At 44.8% G+C, this 19,924-nt stretch overlaps 1 protein-coding gene across 3 annotated transcripts in view; it reads left to right on the top strand.

Annotated features, from left to right (window-relative positions):
- The window catches only part of Lhfpl3 (LHFPL tetraspan subfamily member 3), a 461,755-nt gene that overhangs the window by 404,244 nt on the left and 37,587 nt on the right, over nucleotides 1–19,924 (top strand). Inside the window, exon 3 of one of the 3 annotated variants that reach the window (XM_060373962.1) lies at nucleotides 14,971–14,998. The exons of 1 other annotated variant lie outside the window; for it this stretch is intronic. In XM_060373962.1, coding sequence (XP_060229945.1) covers nucleotides 14,971–14,987 — 17 coding nt within the window. In that variant the 3' untranslated portion in view covers nucleotides 14,988–14,998. Of the gene's footprint in view, nucleotides 1–14,970; nucleotides 15,019–19,924 lie in introns of all 3 variants that reach the window. One more of the 3 variants, XM_060373961.1, reaches the window with a different exon arrangement.

Raw genomic sequence — 19,924 nt, 5'->3', positions numbered from 1 at the left:
AAGCACCGTGTTGTCATCTCCAGCGCTTCCTTTCCCCTGTTTTCTTCTTTTGCCATTTTGGTGCATATTAGTGAAAACAAAGCTGAAAGAGTAAAATAGGTTTGAAATAGAGTCAAACTCATAGAAACCAGAATTGTTCTTTGTTACTTTTAGCTCTAATAAAAAGAGCTTGATACAGAGGCTGTTGGAAAGGCTAGAGATGTAAAGGCAGTCAGCTAGTTGTCACCAACACTTTATGATGAAACAAATCTAGTTGCTTATATTGGCCATCAGTCAATGAGGAAATGTTAACTGCCATAACACAGCAATATCCATTGAACACAAAGAAAAGAAGCAACTATAAAAGGCCAAATTTTGGTGACAAGAACACACTCTGACACTTAATTTATAGTGCTTGAGTGACTAGATTGGGAAAGATGGGTTTCTCCACAAACAGTGATCATTCTGTCCAAATGCAATCCAGAGTAACACCCCTGTAAAGCATGTTTATTTAACTGGTGAATTGAATCCTAAGGCATTTTCTTCTCTGTTCTTTCTTGTATAAAGTACTCTTGCATCCACAAATCACAGAGCTCTTTCCCTCCTGTGGCCCACCATTTTGCCTTTCTGTTCAGTGTTTCTTGGCAAAAAGGTCAAACCAGATAGTTGGGATAACTCAGCCAGCAAGCTGTCCTGACTCTAAGTTACAGCAGAGCCCAGGCTCCAACTGATTCTGAATCACTTACTAGCCCTCTCTTTTGTGACCCCCGGTCTCTGCCTCCTGGCAAATATTCCATCATTTACTTCCTGGAATTATCTATTTATATCTGTTAGACATCACTGGGGTCTGGCTGAATGAGGTGGGGGCAAGTAGCAAGTCCAACTGCCAGGTAAGAAACAAATCCTTGCACAAGAGGGAGGTAAACGAAATAAAATCTTAGGACCAAAAACATACTCACAGGCCTCTACCATTGCATTGACTCATCCATCAAGTCACATGTATGTGGTCCATTCAGAAGGCCCTGTTTAGCCCTGAGTGCAGAGAGGACAGCTTAACTCCAATGATAAACCAGATAGAACATGCCCAGGGAATTCCTGTATCAGAACTCTAGTGCTGGAAATTTTGATCATCTGCATTGATGTTTTCAAGTCACCAAAGGCCCCTGTACCCTTGAGAAGATAGGGGTAGATATCTTTTCATTTGATGCAGGGAGGAGATACTATAGCCTAATTTGCATCCTTACATATTCATTAAACATTTAGAGATTTGTATTTTCCTTTAGCCATTTGACCTACCTTGTATCTTCACTATTACAGCTCCTACTATGATTTCACATAGCAGCTAGCAATGTGGTCTCTGGAGCCAGATACCCTAGGTTCAAAGCCTGGCCCTTCAGTTTATTATCTGTGTGCTCTTGGACATTTAACCATTTAGAATTCAGTTTACTTATTCTCACTAACAAGAATGAGAGTTGGGGCTGCCTCCATGCTTGAAATGAGCAGGCACCTGGTAACAACTACTCATTAAGTATTTTCTATTTACCCACATTTCCTGTATGCTCTATCAGTAAAAAGGGTTCCTCTCTGGCTCTCTACACATTGCTTTAGGCAGTGCCTAAAGCTTGGGAGTCTATAGACATGAAGAGCATCAGCAATAAGATAGGCATAGACTAGCTATGCTCCTAGAGCGGTACCCTACATTCACTCATTAGTTCATGCATTCAGTAAATACTGAACACCTACTATGTGCTACACATAGTTCTAGAAAAGGAGAAAGTAATGAACCAAATCAACAAAAATCTTGTTCTACTGACGTTTGTTGTATAATGAGGGAGGCAGAACATAAAAACAGTTAATTGGTGAGAACATCTCAGAAAATGAAAAGTTCTGGGTGGAGAGTTTAAAGCAGGTGACATGCTAGACAGAAACCAAAAACTGCCCTGGGTTACATTCATGGAAGGCATTTGAGGTGGCCTTCTTCATCTGAAACTTGACAATAGTCAGATGAAAGGAATTCCAGGTAGAGGAAAGTACAATAACCAATTGATCAACCAATTATAGATAAGAAGGAGGAATGGAGAAATGAGAGTTTGACTGAATACAGTGATGAGTAGATGGGAGAGGAGTATGGAATGCAGCCATGTCTCAAAAGATAGCAATTTACTCCAGGAAAAATAAAAATTGTACCAATTCTAATATTTGGGTTCTGAAAATGTGTTTGGAAATAATCCCACAGTCCAACAATAGTAAGGTAAACAAACATCTCTCCCAGTATTTCATGGTGGTGAAGACTTCTGCTCTCTGAGGGAATGTTCAAGATGTCCACGATGAACACGAGGTGTGTAATCAGATTCTGATTTCAGCTCTTCAAAGAGTTAGTTGTGTTTAAAGATTGGGAAAGTACTTTGGCTCTGGCAACCTACCCGTCTCAGAAAGAAGGAACATGAATATTATCCTGGATCATTCTCAACCATCATACCCAGTTTACCATCACTCTGGTTTCTTGGTAATTCATGTTCGTAGGATGGCAGGACTACAAACAGGGACATCTGGTCTACCCGATAGCTAATCAAACCATACAGGGATTAAATGTACACCTTTGGTTTCCTGTAACACTGCTTTGTTGCCAGTCAAATAAGTCCTTGATGCAGTGAGGGGTAGGGATTGTTTTCAGTGTTGGGGATCACATCCAGGTTCTAAGTAAGTGAGCTACACCCCAGCCCTAAATACTCTTCAGCTATCCTGCGATTACTGTGCCTTTAATCCTCATTATAATACCATGTTTATACCCCAGTTTAATATAAGAAACTGAACCTTACAAGTATTAAATAATTTGGCTGAGGACACACAGGAAAAAAAAAAAAACAGATTTAAACTGAGGCCAACAGCAAAGCCCATGTAAGGATTTGGGTGTTACACTCTGAAACATGTGCCATAGTATTTGACAGATATTATTTGAAACTAAGCAAGTGAGACAGGGTCTCATTATGTAGCCCTGGCTGGCCTAGAATTCACCAAGTTATAGACCAGGTTAGCCTTGGACTAACAAAAATCCACCTGGCTCTGCTCTGCTTCCCAAGTACCAAAATTAAAGGTGTCCACCACCATGCTCAGCCATATAAGTAATATTTTTTAATATACATAATCTTGCTATACAGCCCAGGATAGTCCTAAATTCAAAACCTCCTGCTTCAAAATCAGTGATTGTTGAATAAATAACTGTTCATTCCTAACTTGCCTTCAGTACTTACCACATTGCTTTGGAGAAGCCATGCAAGCTTACTAACTAGAAGTCTTACCCATTCTACCATCATAGTGTAGAACTGCTCTTAAAATCAACCCAAGAAACCGAAGTTTAACCTACATAATATCTTAAGCACTTAACCTACATAAACAGCCCTTGTCTGCCTGCAGACAAACAAGGAGGAGAGATGACACGTAGGCCCCAGGGAAGAAGACTTTTCAATCTACAGAAAAGCTCCTCATGCCACACTTTCATTCCCCAAGGATGTCAACCATATCTAGGCTGGAAAGGATATCTAGTTTGACAAAGTTCCAGGCATGCCAACCACAGACATACCTCTATTGAAAAGAACTTCTGCTCTAGGGTAAGTCAGTACTATCTTTTTATTTAAATAAAATAAATGCAGAAGATAATTATGTCAAGAACAATGCTGAGGATTCTGGTTATCTTTATGGCTGTATCAGCCCCCACAGCCTCTGCATTTTATGGGCTGGTTGTGACCAAAGCAGACTGTTCTTATTTCATTGTTCCTTTTTCAGAACTGAGTTTGTAGAATGGTATTGTTTCTGTTCTGATTCTATTATTAAAGTGCAATCAATGTCTTAGAGCAGCACTGCCTTGCAGACAATGATGAAAATCTTCTGTATCTAGTCTGCCTAATATCATGCCCTCGGTACACAATGACCCCTGAGAAAATGGCATGTGTCTAGAGAAACTTAGGAACCGAAGTTTAAATACACATTTGTGGCTAATGCCTTCACTATTGAAAAGTACACATGCAGAAGGATACCCTTTCATGCTCATAACCGAAATCGTATCTTCCATCCTCTTTTTTAAAATTGCTTTCAAAAAATAGCAACACTGCTATAACAGCCAAGAAGTTCTGACACACTTGTATTTCCACCAGGGGATGAATTCTGAAAGCAGAAGGGAATTCTGACCTAGGAGTAGATGAAAGCAGCTAAGCAGGGAAGGGACACTCCCTCAGGGAGCTCCCTGGCAAGTTCCTAGTCAGCAGTGAGACACAGAACAGAGAGAAACTGTCAAGGAGAAAGAAGTATCCCCGCTGAGAAAAGTCTAAGTGTGTTTTTAGCCACCTGTCACCCCAGAGAGAGGAGAGGGTGGCAGTGTTAAATTGGTGCCACTGTAAAACAGGGAAGTTAACTAACCTCTGAGCCCAGTGAGATGTTTCCCGTGCATTCTAAGTGACAGAACTTCATTCCCAAAACCCAGAGGGTGGTTCATGCCACCTCTATGATAGACTCAAAAGCCCAGTTTTCATTTCAAACACCCTAAGAGCAGAATGGGTGAATTTATGCTGCATTTTCACTGTCAGTTAAATGTTATGCAAATCATAAAGTAACTCAAGATTGGGAGTGAAACGGTAGCTACACATACAGGCCAACAAGATGGCTGAGCATGTAAAAGCTCTTGTTACCAAGCCTCACAGCCTGGCTTCCGTCCCAAAGGGAGAAGCAACCCCTACAAGATGTGCTCTGATCCTGACACACGTGTGTCATGGAACATGCACCCCAAACATACTCATACATGAATACTACATACGTATACATTATATTTCTAATTCTCATCTTCATTTAAAAACATCTCATATTCATCTATTTGATTATGTTTTTCCTCTAAGCTTTTTCTAGATTTATCTTACTTCACGTTTATGAGTGTTTTGTCTGCATGTACGTCTATGTCTGTGCATCATGTCTGATGCCTACAGAGGTGAGAAGAAGGCGTCAAGCCCCCTGGAACCGGAGTTACAGATGCTCTTCGCATCTTGTGGGTGCTAAGAATCCAACCCAGGGCCTCTGGAAGAGCAGCAAGAGCTCTCAACCACTGTATTATCTGCCCAGCCCATAAATGTAAATGTTTAACATGAGCCTTTAAATATACAGGAAACAGGTTCCATTATTAAAACTGTGAGCTAAGCAAATTCATCCCCTACAAGAGGGGTATCAACTAAAAGAGTGGAGGGAGGACAAGGTCACAGACAAGAGAAAACAACAGGAAGACATTCTAGCAAGGCTAGTGTACAGGATGTACTCTGGAGAGATCTTGGCTCAATAAGAATGTTTTTTTTTTGTTTGGCTTTACCCATTATAAGAATAAAATATAAGGGTTTTTTTCCCCCAGTGAAAGTTCTCAGTTGAAATTCATGTTAAATTTCTAAAGTAAATGCTTTTCAAATACCAGTTGAAAAAAAAAAAAAAGTCATGAGAGGAACTCTAAAGGAGTCTGTATTTTGTTCAAGTTTTGAGTGTGGTGATCTCAATGAAGGGAACAGCACACATTTTACTTTATTTTACTGGAGGAGTTAAGTTTTCTAACTTTACTCTTGGCTTCCTTACAATGAAATGTCTATAAACTCCAGGGGCAAGCTGGGTGCATTACTCATGCTATGTAAGAAGAACACCTTCATTATAAATATCTTAAACCCTCCAAAACCTGACACTTTGGAGCATCAACTCATGAAAAGTGGAAATTTCCACACCTGACCTCATGAGACGAGTCACAGTCCAAACAGGCAAACTAAAAATATTGTGCCAAATTACCTTGGGTTATGTGTACATGAATTTTATGTTTAGAATCAGATTCTATGTCCAAGGTATCTTGTTATGTACATGGAACATTTTCAAAATACAAAAATACTAATCCCAAGCTTTTCTAATATGGATACCCAACTTAGTGACCTAATGTGCGTCATTGATGTAAATGTTCACTTACTGAAAAAGGGAGAATCTCACAACAGGGAATGCTAGATCCTAAGTTGAGAATTCTGTCACTACCTCTGTCCCCAAAAGGGTGTGTCACTTGTCAGCTCAGAGTTTCTGTTTTCTGCTCTATAAAATCAAGCACGCTGGCTGAATAATTGATTACCAAGGTCATGTCAAACTCTCGGTAGGTTTCTTTGATTCCAGCATTAAATTATAACATTGCCCTGTATTTCCTCCCTGAGGGACCTCTCAACTGAAACTACGCTTCCTCGGGACTTTATCTCATGTCAGCTCTTTCCATGGTTCCCCTCCACCCACGAACACTGAAGGCTGGAAGGCAAGACATGTGAAGGAAGAAAATCAGTCAACGGCCAGCATTCCACCCGTTTTTACCTACCACCTGGGAAGTGTAAAATTAAATCACAGAACCCAGAGCATACTGAAACTCACCCAGATACAAAAAAAAAATAAAAAATAAAAAACAAAAATACTCAAGGGGACAGTTAGTTTTTCTAAAGTTCCAAATACATGAGATGGCTGCTCACTCAAGCTCGTGTTAAATCAATGGAAACATAACAACTGTCTTTTTAACGTCTTGAGTACTATAAGTGAAGCCATTTAATAAATAGAATTTCCACCCATTAATTGATCATAACAGTAAGAGTAATCATTATGTTTAGTGAATTCTTTGAATACAAAAAGGCCTCCCTGAGAGATAATAACAAGGAAAACTCCCTTTGGTAGAGGTAATGCTATGCCTTTTATAAAAACAAACAAACAGAAACCACCATTTCCCATCTTCCAGCCTATGAAAAGACAGGCAAAAGCTATGCACCATTGTTTTCGTCTTGGCTGGAATGCAGGAGCCTTTGAGTTCGGAAAGAAATGTCTATGTTTTATCTTACCAATTGCATAAATAAAAGATCTCTTTTTCAGTGGCAATTCTCATAGGTACATAGTCTGAGAAATCACTTTCAAGACCCAGAGGGGCGTAGGAGTTTATTTTGAGAACCAACCACATAGTTAAGGCAGAACCTTCCTCAGTGGCCCTCGGAGTACACCCAGAATAAGCTTGATTCCAGTCAGCTTGCTTTCTCTATCCCAGGAGCATGTGAAAGATGCTGTATCTTGCTTGTGCCTCTCTCTCCCTGGGAATGTGCAGCAAAGGGGGTTTTGTTGCATATGGATGTTATTTATTAATAATAAACTACATACAGTAAGAACATTTATAAAACAATCAGGAAAGTCATGTGTAAATGTTACATTCAAAATGTTTAGCCCATTTGCATTTGGCAACCTTGAAGAAAATACTGTCTATCCTACCTAGGTGAGTCTAAAGTTTTGTACCGAAGTCATTCTCTGTCATATCTTGTATTTATCAACTTAAAAACATCTTTCTAGACCTTAAAACATTTTCTTAAATCCTAAACAACTTAAGTCTAACTGTGAAACTATAACTCTCTAGTCTTCAACCCCATCAGAGACTTGAGAAGGAATAAAATTATTACTTAAGTAGGAAGGCAGGCAAGCAGCTTCCCAAACTAAGAGACGACAGAGACAGCCTACTGCCTGGTCAGTCACCCATTTTCTCTTTAAGGCATTGGAGCATCATCTTTAGCTTTCTGGCTCAGTATATCTGGCAGGCATAATTGTGAAGCAGGAAATATGAAGGACTTGCTGACCCTGTCATGGCAGAGCTCAGCAGTCAACTCAGCCTGCGTCCAAGTCTTGTTTATTTTGAACAATACGTTGTCTGTAGAGAGAGCTGGGGCATTTTTGCCATTAATGAAGCTGTCTCCAAAAGGAGATTTTATGATGCTCATCATCTTCATTGAGGTAGGCTGCGGGTATTGCCAGCAGCTAACATGCCTCAAGTCAAAAAAGCCTTAAATTAATAAAAATATCTTTAAATGTCATATTCTGTAGGTCTCTGTAGTTTTTGATGACCATCTATTTATCTATTTACATTTATATGTATGTAGTGTATAATCATATCTATTTATCTACAGTAGATCTGAATAGGCTTGTTTCTAGATATTTACTATCTGTTCAACCTGGGACGCATATTTCTGTGATGAACTAGACTAGTATCTGACATGACCATGAGTCTGATTGATTAACTATTAACTTGTATAAGTTAATTATCCTCAACAGTTTGTAGTAGCAGCTTTTAACAGGATTGGAAGTAAACTGTACATTTGTAAATTAGTTGTATAGGTCTAACACCTCATACCAGAGTAGAAACATACATACATATGTGTATGAAAAATAACCTTAAATTTGAATCAATATAAAGTTATATACCCTTGTATCAAAAATAATCTTATTTCTGTTATATACAGAACTCTGTGCCAGTGAACTAAAAAATACTTGAAAATGACAATAGTTTTATAGTTAGAGCATATTCAATAATCTATCCTTTTCTCCTATTATATATATTTTCTACATTATATTCCTATATTCTCCCTTTTCTTTTTTATTATATTGATGTTTTTATTTTTTCACTCTACATCCTGATCCCAGCACCTCCCTCCTCTCCTCCCTGTCCCACTCTTCCACACTCTTTACCGTTTTCCCCCTCCCCTTCTTTTCAGAACTCACACCCCCATACCAACCCACCCGAGAACATCAAGTCACATCAGGACCAAGTGAATCCTCCTCCACTGAGGCCAGACAAGGCTTCCCAGCTAGAAGAAAGTGATCCAAAAGCAGGTGCCAGAGTCCATGTCAGAGACAACCCACTTCACTTCATAGGGGACCCATTAGAAGACCAAGCTGCCCACCAGTTCTATTTGTGTTGGGGGTCTCCATCCAGTCCATGCATGCTCTTTGGATGGTGCTTCATTCTCTGTAAGCCCCTTTGGGCCTAGGTTAGTTGCCTCTGTTCATCTTCTTGTGAAGTTCTTGTCCCCTCTGTGTCCTCCTGTCCTTCCCCCGACTCTTCTTCAAGACTCCTCAAGCTCTGCCTAATGGCTATGGGTCTCAGTGTATGTTTCGATCTGCTTAGGAGCCACTCAGAGGACAGTTATGCAAGGCTCCTGTCTGCAAGCACAGCCGAGCACCATTAATAGTGTCAGGGGCTGCAAATATAATCAACACAACACACAGCAAGCCTATAGCCAACATGAAATTCACTGGAGAGAAACTTAAAGCAGTTCGACTAAAATCAGGGACAAGACAAGCTGCCCACTCTCTCCATATCATTCTATACATAGTACTTGAAGTTCTAGCTAGTGCAATAAGACAACGGAAGGAGATCAAGGGGATACAAGTTGAAAAGGAAGTCAAAGTATCCCTATTCACAGATAAGATGATAGTATATATGAGACCCCCAAAATGCTACCAGAGAACTCCTACAGCTGATAAACACCTCCAGCAAAGTGGCTGAATAAAAAATCAACTCAAAAAAAAAAAAAATTCAGTAGCTCTCCTGTATACAAACGACAAACATCCTGAGAAAGAAACTAAGGAAACAACACAATAGACACAAATAATATAAAGTATCTTGGTGTAACTCTAACCAAGCAAGTGAAAGACTTGTATGGCAAGAACAGCAAAAGATTTTTAAAAGAAACTGTTGAAAGTAGAAGGAGGCCAACAATGACAGTGATTAAAGTCTTTTTTTTTTTTTAAGTAATAGTAGGGATCAAATCCAGAACCTTCCATCTACTCTCTAAGCACCTCCAGCCCTCTCTGAAGTCTGACGTATTGTGTATTACACACAGGTGTGTTGATGTGCCTTACACAGCTGTTCCTAAGCTCCTAGGAGTGTCTGTTCCCACACGTGTCTTCCTGAGAACAGCCTCATCATTGTTATCTCTTCTCTGCCTCTTCTACGACTCTCCCTGACCTCCTTCCAGCTGCCTCGTTATTAGTGCTATTAGTGTAAAAGTGAAAGGAGCTTTCCTGCAACTAACCTGATGCCCTAGTATAATTCAAAAACATAGGAAATAAGGTGTCTCATAGGCCTGAAAAAGAATCATACTTGCTTGGTGAGAGCCTCATGTCCCTTCTCTGAGCCATCATTAGAATGCAGGAAAACAATCTCACCGTTCCTGACAGCAGAGAAAGCAAGACTGGAGATGAGAAGGGCAGGTGGGCTTCATTCATCATCCAGCAAGGCAGCAGGACTGCTCCCTGCTCTGTCCCTCTCGCATTTTTTTTATTTATTTTTTATTTATTACAATTTATTCACTTTGCATCCCAGCTGTAGCCCTCTCCCTCGTCCCCTCCCAATGCCCCTCCACTGATAGGGGAGGTCCTCCTCCCCTTCCATCTGACCCTAGCTGATTAGGGCTCATCAGGACTGGCTGCATTGTCCTCCTCTGTGGTCTGGTAAGGCTGCTCCCCCTCAGGGGTTGGTGATCAAAGAGCCAGCCACTGAGTTCATGTCAGAGACAGCTCCTGTTCCCATTACTAGGGAACTCACTTGGACACTGAGCTGCCATGGGCTACATCTGAGCAGGAGTTCTAGGTTATCTCCATGCATGGTCCTTGGTTGGAGTATCAGTCTCAGAAAAGACCCCTGGGTCAAGATTTTTTGGTTCTGTTGCTCCCCTTGTGGAGCTCCTGTCCCCTTCAGGTCTTTCATCTCCCCCTTCTTTCATAACATTCCCAGCACTCTGCCCAAAGTTCGGCTATGTGTCTCAGCACCTGCGTTGATAGAGTCTTTCAGAGTCCCCCTGTGGTAGACTCCTGTCCTGTTTCATTTTTGCCCTCTTCCAATGTCTATCCCATTTGCCTTTCTGAGTGAAGACTGATCATCTTACCCAGGGTCCTTCTTCTTGCTTAGCTTCTTTAGATGTACAGATTTTAGTATGTTTAGCCTATGTTATATGTCTAGTATCCACTTATAAGTGAGTATATAGCATGTGTGTCTTTGCTTCTGGGATAGCTCACTCAGGATGATCTTTAAATGGTGGGAACTAGAAAAGATCATCCTTCTCGAATTTATTCTCCCTCTCCCCTCGTCTCCCCATCTCTCCTTCCTTTCTGCACTATGAATATGTCATCTTTCCTATACTGTGCCTTTACACAGGGCTAAGAGTGATTCTCTACTGTTGCTAGTGGCGACCAACCAGCAGTTCTCTTGGATCAGTCTACACACGCATGCACACACACACACACACACACACAAACACGCACGCACGCGCGCGCCTTTAAAGGTTCTGAGTCATTAAGGGGCTGGAAAGCTGCCGAAGAGGAAAAGAGCACTCGCTGCTCTTGCAAGGGATCCAAATTCAGCTCCTAGCACCCATATGGCAGATCCTAACTGTCCTTAACTCCAGTTCTAGGGCATCTGAGGCCCTCTTCTGGCTCCATCAGTGTGAGGCACGCATGCGATCCAGCTACACACAAGCCGGCAAAACATGTATACGCATAAAATAAATAAACCTTTAAAGATAATAAAGTCAGTCATGATGATGCGAGCATAGGACACAGAATGGCTTAGGCATTTAGCCTGTCCTTGGATGGTGAGGCCTGTTCTATCATTTCCTCCATAGAAGCCTAGCCTGTGCCTGCTGTCGTGGTTGCTTTTCCTGTTGCTGTAATAAAAGCATGTAAATGACCCTGACAGAAGCAGATTAAGGGAGAGAGGATTTCTTTCAGCTCACAGGTTATCATCCGTCCTAGAAAGGAAGCCACATTAACGGGCACTTGAGAGGGCTGTTCTCACTGTATCCATCAGGGACTGACAGATGCTTCAAGGTTCCCTTCTTCTTCTTCTTCTTCTTCTTCTTCTTCTTCTTCTTTCTTCTTATTTATTTATTTATTTATTCACTTTGTATCCCAGCTGTAGCCCCCTCCCAACTGCACCATCCCTCCCTCTTCTTCTCCTATGCCCCTCCCCTAGTCCACTGATAGGGGAGGTCTTCCTCCCCTTCCATCTGACCTTAGCCCATCAGGTCTCATTAGGACTGGCTGCATTGTCTTCCTCTGTGACTTGGTAAGGCTGCTCCCCCCTCAGGGGGAGGTAATCAAAGAGCCAGCCACTGAGTTCATGTCCAAGACAGCCCCTGTTCCCATTACTAAGGAACCCTCTTGGACACTGAGCTGCCATGACCCGTCTTCTCTGAGACTGTTTTTCCAACCAAAGACCATGTATGGATATAACCTAGAACCCATGCACAGACATAGCCCATGGCAGCTCAGTGTCCAAGTGGGTTCCCTAGTAAAGGGGACAGGAATTGTTTCTGACATGAACTCAATGTCTGGCTCATTGAGCTTCCCCTCCCCCCTGAGGGAGGAGCAGCCTTGCTAGGCCACAGATAAGGACATTGCAACCATCCTGAAGATGGAAGCTAGGACTTCCATTCTGATAAGCTAGGGCCAGATGGAAGAAGAGGAGGCCATCCCCTCTCAGTGGACTCAGAAGGGGGCAGGGAGGAGATGAGGGAGGGAGGGGAGGATTGGGAGGGAAAGAGGGAGAGGGCTACAGCTGGGATACAAGTGAATGTATAAAATTATTTAAAAATAAAAAAATATTAAAAAAGAAAAAGAAAATAAAAGACCCCTGGGCCCAGGTTTCTTGGTTTTGTTGCTCTCCTTGTGGAGTTCCTGTTCCCTTCAGGTCTTTCTATTTCCTCCTTCTTTCATAAGATTCCCTGCACTCTGCCCAAAGTTTGGCTATGAGTCTCAGCATCTGCTTTGATACCCTGCTGAGCAGAATCTTTCAGAGGCCCTCTGTGGTAGGCTCCTGTCCCGTTCCCTGTTTTCTCCCTCTTCCGATGTCTATCCCATTTGCCTTTCTGAATGAGGATTGAGCATCTTACCCAGGGTCCTCCTTCTTGCTTAGCTTCTTTAGATGTACAGATTTTAGTATGATTATCCTATTTTGTATGTTCCCCAATTCTTACTCAGTCCAGGAGCCCAGTAAGAAAACATCACCACCCACAGTCTCCCCACCTCAGTCAATGTAATCAGGACAGTCCCTCAAGAGGCCCATCTCCCCTGTGATTCTGGGTTCTGCCCAGTTCAGTCAGTGCCTGGAGAGACTTCTGGCTGGCCTTGGGGATGGATTGCCATCCAGAACAGAGCTCACAAGTGACTACAACTGAACTCTTTGCTAACGTGGATCCTGTGCTCGTGCTTGATAATGATGCCAAGAGTTGTCTTCTGCATCAAGGGCTACAGACATCCAGATGTGCCCCTGTGAGCTGAAGAGATCACTGACACCCCCACTTCCCCCCGGCAGATGTGCCTTCTTTGTACCATCCGCAAACAAAAGCATGCCGGCCTCTATCATGATTTCTGCCAAAATCATGACCTTCTGCATTTGATGTGGAAGCCAATGAGGGATGATGATGCAAGACAAAAACCCCAGAGTGCAGTGGGCCAGGCTTTCTTCTAACGATTCCCTTTGAGATCGCCCATTTTCCATCCTAACGATAATTTGGCTAATTGCTTAATAATTCTATTTAAATGTCACTGTTTCTGCAGACATCCATTCATTAGACCCACTTTTTCAGGCTGAAAAAAAGCCCTTTGCTTCTCTGAGCATCCTCTGTCTCTTCCCATTCGTGCTGCTGCCCGAGCAGCGTCCTAATGACACAAAGAGAATCCCTTCGGAGAGATGTGAGCAGCTCAGGGCATCCGTCTCTTTGTGATCCGCAGCCCAAGTAATGTAATCCATGTCCTTGAAACAGAGCCTGTGGTTGGAAAAACCCACCACTGTGCCTTCGTAAGCCAGCTTCCGTGCCGCACACACGAAGCCGTGACTGCAGCCACCCTAGCCCCCTCCCACAGCGAGAGGCATAGTGAGAGGCATAGTGAGAGGCCACATGAGAAAGGGGGCCCACAACTGCCTGGCTGACCCTGGCTGTGGACTTCAGCTCCAGGTTACATTAAACTTAAAAAAAAAAAAATCCATACTGAAGCCCTGCTCAAAGCAGTGGTCGGGAAGCACAGTGTAGCCACACAGACCCTGTACGGTGGGAGGATATGCCTTGCTTAAAGCTGGGCAAGGCCACCATGTCTGGATCAGGGAGCAAGCCTGCTTCCTACAACACAGGTTGGGCCTCACTTGTTCCTGCAAAGGGAAGTTATCCAGCCTACTAAACATAGTCTAACCCGTTCTGCATTATTCTTCCCTTCTGCAGCCCACCAGCTGAAAATCTGCAGTTTCTTTTCATTTTATGTGAAGGACGGCTCTAGTGCCCAACTTTGAAAGCTCAGGTCTCTTTGTCCAAATGTTCATATACCATGAGTGAGCCAACACAAGAATTCCATACCTTCTTGTCTTCTTGGAAAGGTTGGAGGTATAGGCCTCTAAAGGCCTAGACCTTCTGTCTTGGAAACGTCCTTGGACCAGTGATGTGTAAAATAATCACAAGAGGATCAAGAAGGGGATAGCATGGAAAACTAGGGGGTTGAGCTTATGGCAACTAATAAATAATAAATAATAATAAATAGCTTGTGATCCAAGCTACTATTTGTGTGTGTGTGTGTCCTAGCTTTGAAGGCATGGACATGGGCAAACACACCACTGGGAGGTGGAGAGAGGGGCACTCACTAGAAGGTGAAGGAGCCACTCTACACCGGCACTTGTTCTGTGAGTTATGGGGGTCCATGTCTGTTTAGCGCCCGACAGACAATGACAACCCAGAGAAACGATTCCACCCAAGCTCCGCCTGTGAATCATTTTGTTTGACTGGAGCTACTTGCATGGTATTGACTAGGACTGCCCCGGGTGCTTTACGCGTGTCCCTCACCAGCGTCCTCACCACGTGTCCATGAGGTAAGTGCCACTGTTAGAGCCATCTGCAGATAAGATGAGGGCACGAAAAGATGAAACCAACTGTCCAGGGTCAAACAGCTAGCGAACTGCAGGTTGAGGACTGAGCCCAACCAGCCTGGTTCTCGGGACTGCGCCTTCACTCCCTACACACCCCTCCCCGACACCATGCGCGCCTGCACAGTGCGAATGGAATTCTGGGTAGGAGTGTTGCCTCTAGGCTTTAAGAAGAGAGCGGCGAGCGTTGAATTTACCTTTAACTGTTCTGTTTTTCCCTCCCACACTCTCAGATGATGGAAATGCTTAAGGCAAACTAAGGTAGTGTCAGACCTCACCATGTAAGTGTGAGCATGGCTGCTTGTGGGTACAGCTACGTTTGTGCGCTTCTGCCTTCCGATCCCGCATGTTTGCACCGCTCTTCTCCGATTCCCGCTTCCAGCGCTTGGCACTTGGGCCGCATGAACTGTCTTTTTAAGAGTCTGTGTCTTTGCTCCTGATTTTATACTTGCGCCTCACCCACACACAAAGGCCAGCACAGGGTAAGAGCCAGAGAACACGCGACTGTCTGCCTGCTGTCTGCCCAGCGAGCCGGGAGTCCTGGGGAATGCAACGGGTGACTATTTTCGGGGCAATAAGCCGGGGGTTGTCACCATTGGGAATGCTAGCACTTGCGCATGCCTGACTGCAACCCTCCAAGGCGGAGGGTTACACAGCCGCTCTACACAGGCCGTGACTTGCGCCCGGCACCGGACTGTTTGGTGTTCTCTGGGGCCAGGGGTCTTAAATGGGCTACTGCTCTGTCTTTCTCCATGGAGTCCATCACGCCAGGTAACAGGAACAGAGGGATGGGAGTCCTCTCATTGATCAACTTTCTCTCTGCACATACGTATATGATGGACAAACGTGCCTGTACGAAGAATAAAACACATTATAAAAGAGAAAGGACGAAGGGCTCTAAGCTAGGTATGAGCTGAAGCAGGCCTTCATTGTAGACACACACACAAAAAGTCACTGTTCATTTTGCTGTTCCTTGATTTTACACAACCCATATTTTCACTCTGAGGAAATTTAATACAGGGCAAATTGAATTTCCAGAGTAAGAAAATTGTGCCTGAGAAGAGTATATGTGGAACACTTAGAATACAGTTTGGGGTTAGCGATATAGTCCTGTGCTGGTGTGCTTACCTGGCATGAGCCCTAGGTTCAATCCCAGGACCCCAAAGCAAAGAAAACATGATCCTGACTCATCGTCTGCTCCCCACCACGAACCTACAGACCCTCACGTGCGCACACGTCAAGCCTGAGCTTGAGGCTACCTCGTGTTCTCAGTTCCAGCGGGATGTTAGTACATGCTCAAGTTATCCAGTTATGTATTCTGCACAACAAGAATTTAAAACCGAAGACACTCTCAGTGTTTGGCATCTGACCAAACACTGCCCAGTCTTTAGAACTCAAACCACGTGGTGCTGAGACCCCCAAGCCACCATTTGGACCTGCAGAGTGCCAGAAGTGATTAGGGATGAATCCTTTTGCTCCGAACCCCTTAACTCACAGACGATGGCTGAGACCTTCCGGGAGAAAACAGCTTGGAGTGGAGGCAGGTTAGAACCCCCGCCATCTTTCCCCCAGGGCATCCTACAGAGCAGGAGCAGGGCTCCCTTCCCTTTGGACAGAAAATTACGGAGAGCTCTTTAAAAATACAGTGAGTCTGAATCTCCAGACCCCAGGTCTTGCTCCTGGCTCTGACACCGGAGACACTGACAAGCTGAGGAAAGGTAGTACGACTTTCTGAACCATTTTCTCAGAACAGCTGCCTGAACGAAGCGCCTGGCCAAGTTTGTTCATTCGTTGCTTAATTAACATCAGCTTGCTCGTTGGGCCGGTTTGGGGTCAGCTTTCACCTGCGTTTTCCACAGTAAGTTAGGGGAAGGTCAGTTAGGCCACATAAGCGGGGACAGTCTTGGGGGGTGGGGAGTGGAAGAGTAGTATCTCTTACTAACTGAAGAAAAACAAGGCCAAAGAAGGAAGAGGTCTGAGTGAGAAATAAGGGAGGGGCCCACTTTACCTGGTCTCATAGAAACATGCCCGTTTCAAGTTTAGTCATCTGATTTCTGGAATCTGGACAGATCAGGAAATGTACGGATCACCTGGTGTCTGTCTCCTGGGATACTGCTCCTTAACTGAGCTCTGGAGAGGGGTAGGAAAGGGTCACAGCCTCTCTTTTCCACTGCATCATTAGAGAGGCCAAGAACTCTGCGACAGAGAATGACCTAAAAGCCAAAAGGGCAGCCATAGAAACAGGCATGTGTCAGTGTCCAACTCAGTTCTGAGCTACCTGCCTTCATGCACACACAGACATAAAGATGCAAGTGCTGACTAAATCTGTGATGTCCTTTTCACGGTGCTCTCTTTTTCCATAGCCAGTGCATGGCACCTTCTGGTGAACCTTTTTTGGGGCACAAAGAGTCATCACTGATTTTAACAATTTGGACAGTTCTAGGTTTTTCGCTTAATTTGTTTGTATTTCATGGGCACTGGTGTTTTGCCTACATGTCTGTGGGAGGGTGTCAGGTCCCCTGGAACTGGAGTTACGGACAGCCGGGAGCTGTCACATGGATGCAGGGAATTGAACCCAGATCCTGTGGAAAAGCAGCCCTTGCTCTTAACCACTGAGTCGTTAATTTGGTGTATACATCTTAGGTTCAGACGCCAATGGCAAATAAAATACAAAAAAAAAAAAAAAAGAAAGAAAAGAAAGAAAAAGAAAAACTGTGGCCTAGGAAAACATTGCCAGGATGAATTTCAGCCCCAGAGTTTTAGTCAAGAAGAAGCATAGGAGCAATCCATCCGGCAGGAAGTGTGGAAGGGCTCTTAAAGCTGCATCCGACAGCGCTTCACTTAAGACTGACAGGTACAGCCTGTTATGTGGAGATCACAGCGACTAAAAATTGTGGACACGATCCACCAGCCTCTTCTTAGCTGCCATCAATACCCCGGTGTTACTAGTCCTCGGCTTGGGACGGCTGTAACACTGTTTGAAAGGGAAAATGGCACCTTCAGAGCCACGCAAGGCTGCGTTGGTGATGCGGGGCAGACAAGTGGAGGTCAATTCTTCTTGTACCAGCGAGCTCCCTGATCAAATCAGCCAGCTAGGCCTTAGGGGGAGTGAACCCCACTCCCCTGCTCCCGCCACCCTGATCCAAACCCATCCTAAGCAGGGAAGGTCCAAGAAAATAGCTGTCCTATTGCGACCTCAAGTGGAGAAGTTGAAAACTGCAGGTGAAGAAAGGGAAGGAAAAGAAATGGAGGAGAAAAGAGAGAGGGAGGAAAGATGAGCTCCTGTGAGAACCTACCAATGAGCCCCTGAAATTCTTCCTAGATGGAAAAAAAGGCGGCTCTGTAGCTGAGCCCCCTGAAATATCAGCCAGGGCTTGGTGACCTCTCACCGCGTGAATATGTCCAGCCATCGTTTCAGAAACGGAGTCTCCGAAGCTAGTCATGCATTCACAGCTACCCCAGGATAGTTCTGGAGTCTCCTGGAAGGTTCTTCGTTCGTCCAGTCTTTGTTTCTTTTTCCTAGAGGAGGCCTGAAAACAAACTGGGCCTCCAAAAGTCAAAAGAGGCAGCCCACAGAACGTGGGGGGAGGGGAGGGTCAACACACCTGCCCACCTCATCCTAGCCCTGTGCCAGAGGGTCAGTGGCCCTCCCCTGCAGTCCCGGATCTTGCCGGTCCACGCAGAGGAAGGCAAGCCTGCCACCACCGGTGCCTCTAGGCGCTGGTTCTGGGGGTTTACGCTGTGCCTGACAGACAGGAGACCGAATTGTTTTAATTGTTCTCGGAATGCAGCACCCACACAAGCAACAGTATCCCTCCAGAGGCGCGTTCAGAAGGTTAAATTCTTGAACTCCAGGCCTAGGAATTAAGCACGCGGGCAGTCAGTCCCAGATGCTGTCCTAGTGACAGTGTGAGGCCTCCTAGATTCTGAGGACCACCGCCACGTACTGATTTGCAAACGTCCCAGATAGAAGATGGCAACTCTCTGAACTAAACAGAGGGATGAAGCAGCTCTGCAGTGAGTACCTGCAAACTGGGGTTTGGGTTTTGTTTTGTTTTTGTTTTTTGAGACAGGGTTTCTCTGTGCAGCCTTAGCCGTCCTAGACTCACTTTGTAGACCAGGTTGGCCTCGAACTCACAGAGATCCACCATCCTCTGCTTCCCGAGTGCTGGGATTATAGGGGTACGTCACCGCGCCCGGCTCCAAAAACTGTTCTTAAATAGGTTTCTGATGCGATTCTTGCAAGGGGAACCAGAGAGACTTTTCTCTGGAGAAAGGAAGCCTTCTCCACAGTATTTAGCCTTTTTTCTGACGTTAGAAATAAACGTTATTCTAACTTCTTACCAGGCCTGGAAGAGTCTGAAAGTGCCCCAGCTTCTCCGGCCTGTAGATGGGGACTGGACCATGCTGCCCCTGTAGGGAAAAGTCACAGTGAAGTCTGCCTCCCGCGGGGGTGGGATTCACTTCCGGGAGAGGGGCAAGACAAGGACGCCGGTGTGCAGGGATTCCTGGGAAGGCCATCGGCTCCCACGGAGTCAGCGTCTCTGGAGGGATCCTGAGAACCATGTTAGGCTGGCGTCTGGCCCCAGGTGCGGCTGCCCTTTCTGATTATTCTCCCCATGTCTACAGCAGGTGCTTTCCGGTAGAAAAGAAGGTCTTGTAATGCCACTAGGAAAAACCATTTTTAGGCTTTGAAGTTATGCGCTGGGATGTAGCTCAGTTGGTGGAGTCCTTGTCTGACATGCGCGAAGCCCCAAATTCAATGCACAGCACAGGATAATCCGAGCGTAGAGGTGGACACCTTTAATCCCAGCACTGGGGAGGTCGAGGCAGAAAGATCACAAGTTCAGGGTCGTCCTCAGCTACAAAGCTAGTTGGAGGCCAACCTGGGCTGCATGATCAATGCTTTTTTAAAAAAAGAGGGGAGGGGTTGGGGGTGAATGTCCCCTGGGACTCCAGAAGAGGCTCGCCATCGTTCTTCAGTTCAGTGGGACGTCATCACCTAACCCCACCCTCACCCCAGTTCCCTTCAATCACCCACACCTACTCAGTGCCAGCTTGTCAGGGGGCCCTCAGAATGCCTGTGGCCACGGTTTCAAGCATCCAGCGGGAGCAGAGCGAGACTTGCTGTTGACACTTGCAGTGACTGGCCTCGTGAGCGACACCCGCTGCATCCGGCGACAGCGC

Source organism: Meriones unguiculatus, chromosome 21 (assembly GCF_030254825.1).
Source record: "Meriones unguiculatus strain TT.TT164.6M chromosome 21, Bangor_MerUng_6.1, whole genome shotgun sequence".
In the NCBI taxonomy this organism is placed as follows: domain Eukaryota; kingdom Metazoa; phylum Chordata; class Mammalia; order Rodentia; family Muridae; genus Meriones; species Meriones unguiculatus.
This window is presented reverse-complemented; position numbering and strand designations above follow the sequence as displayed.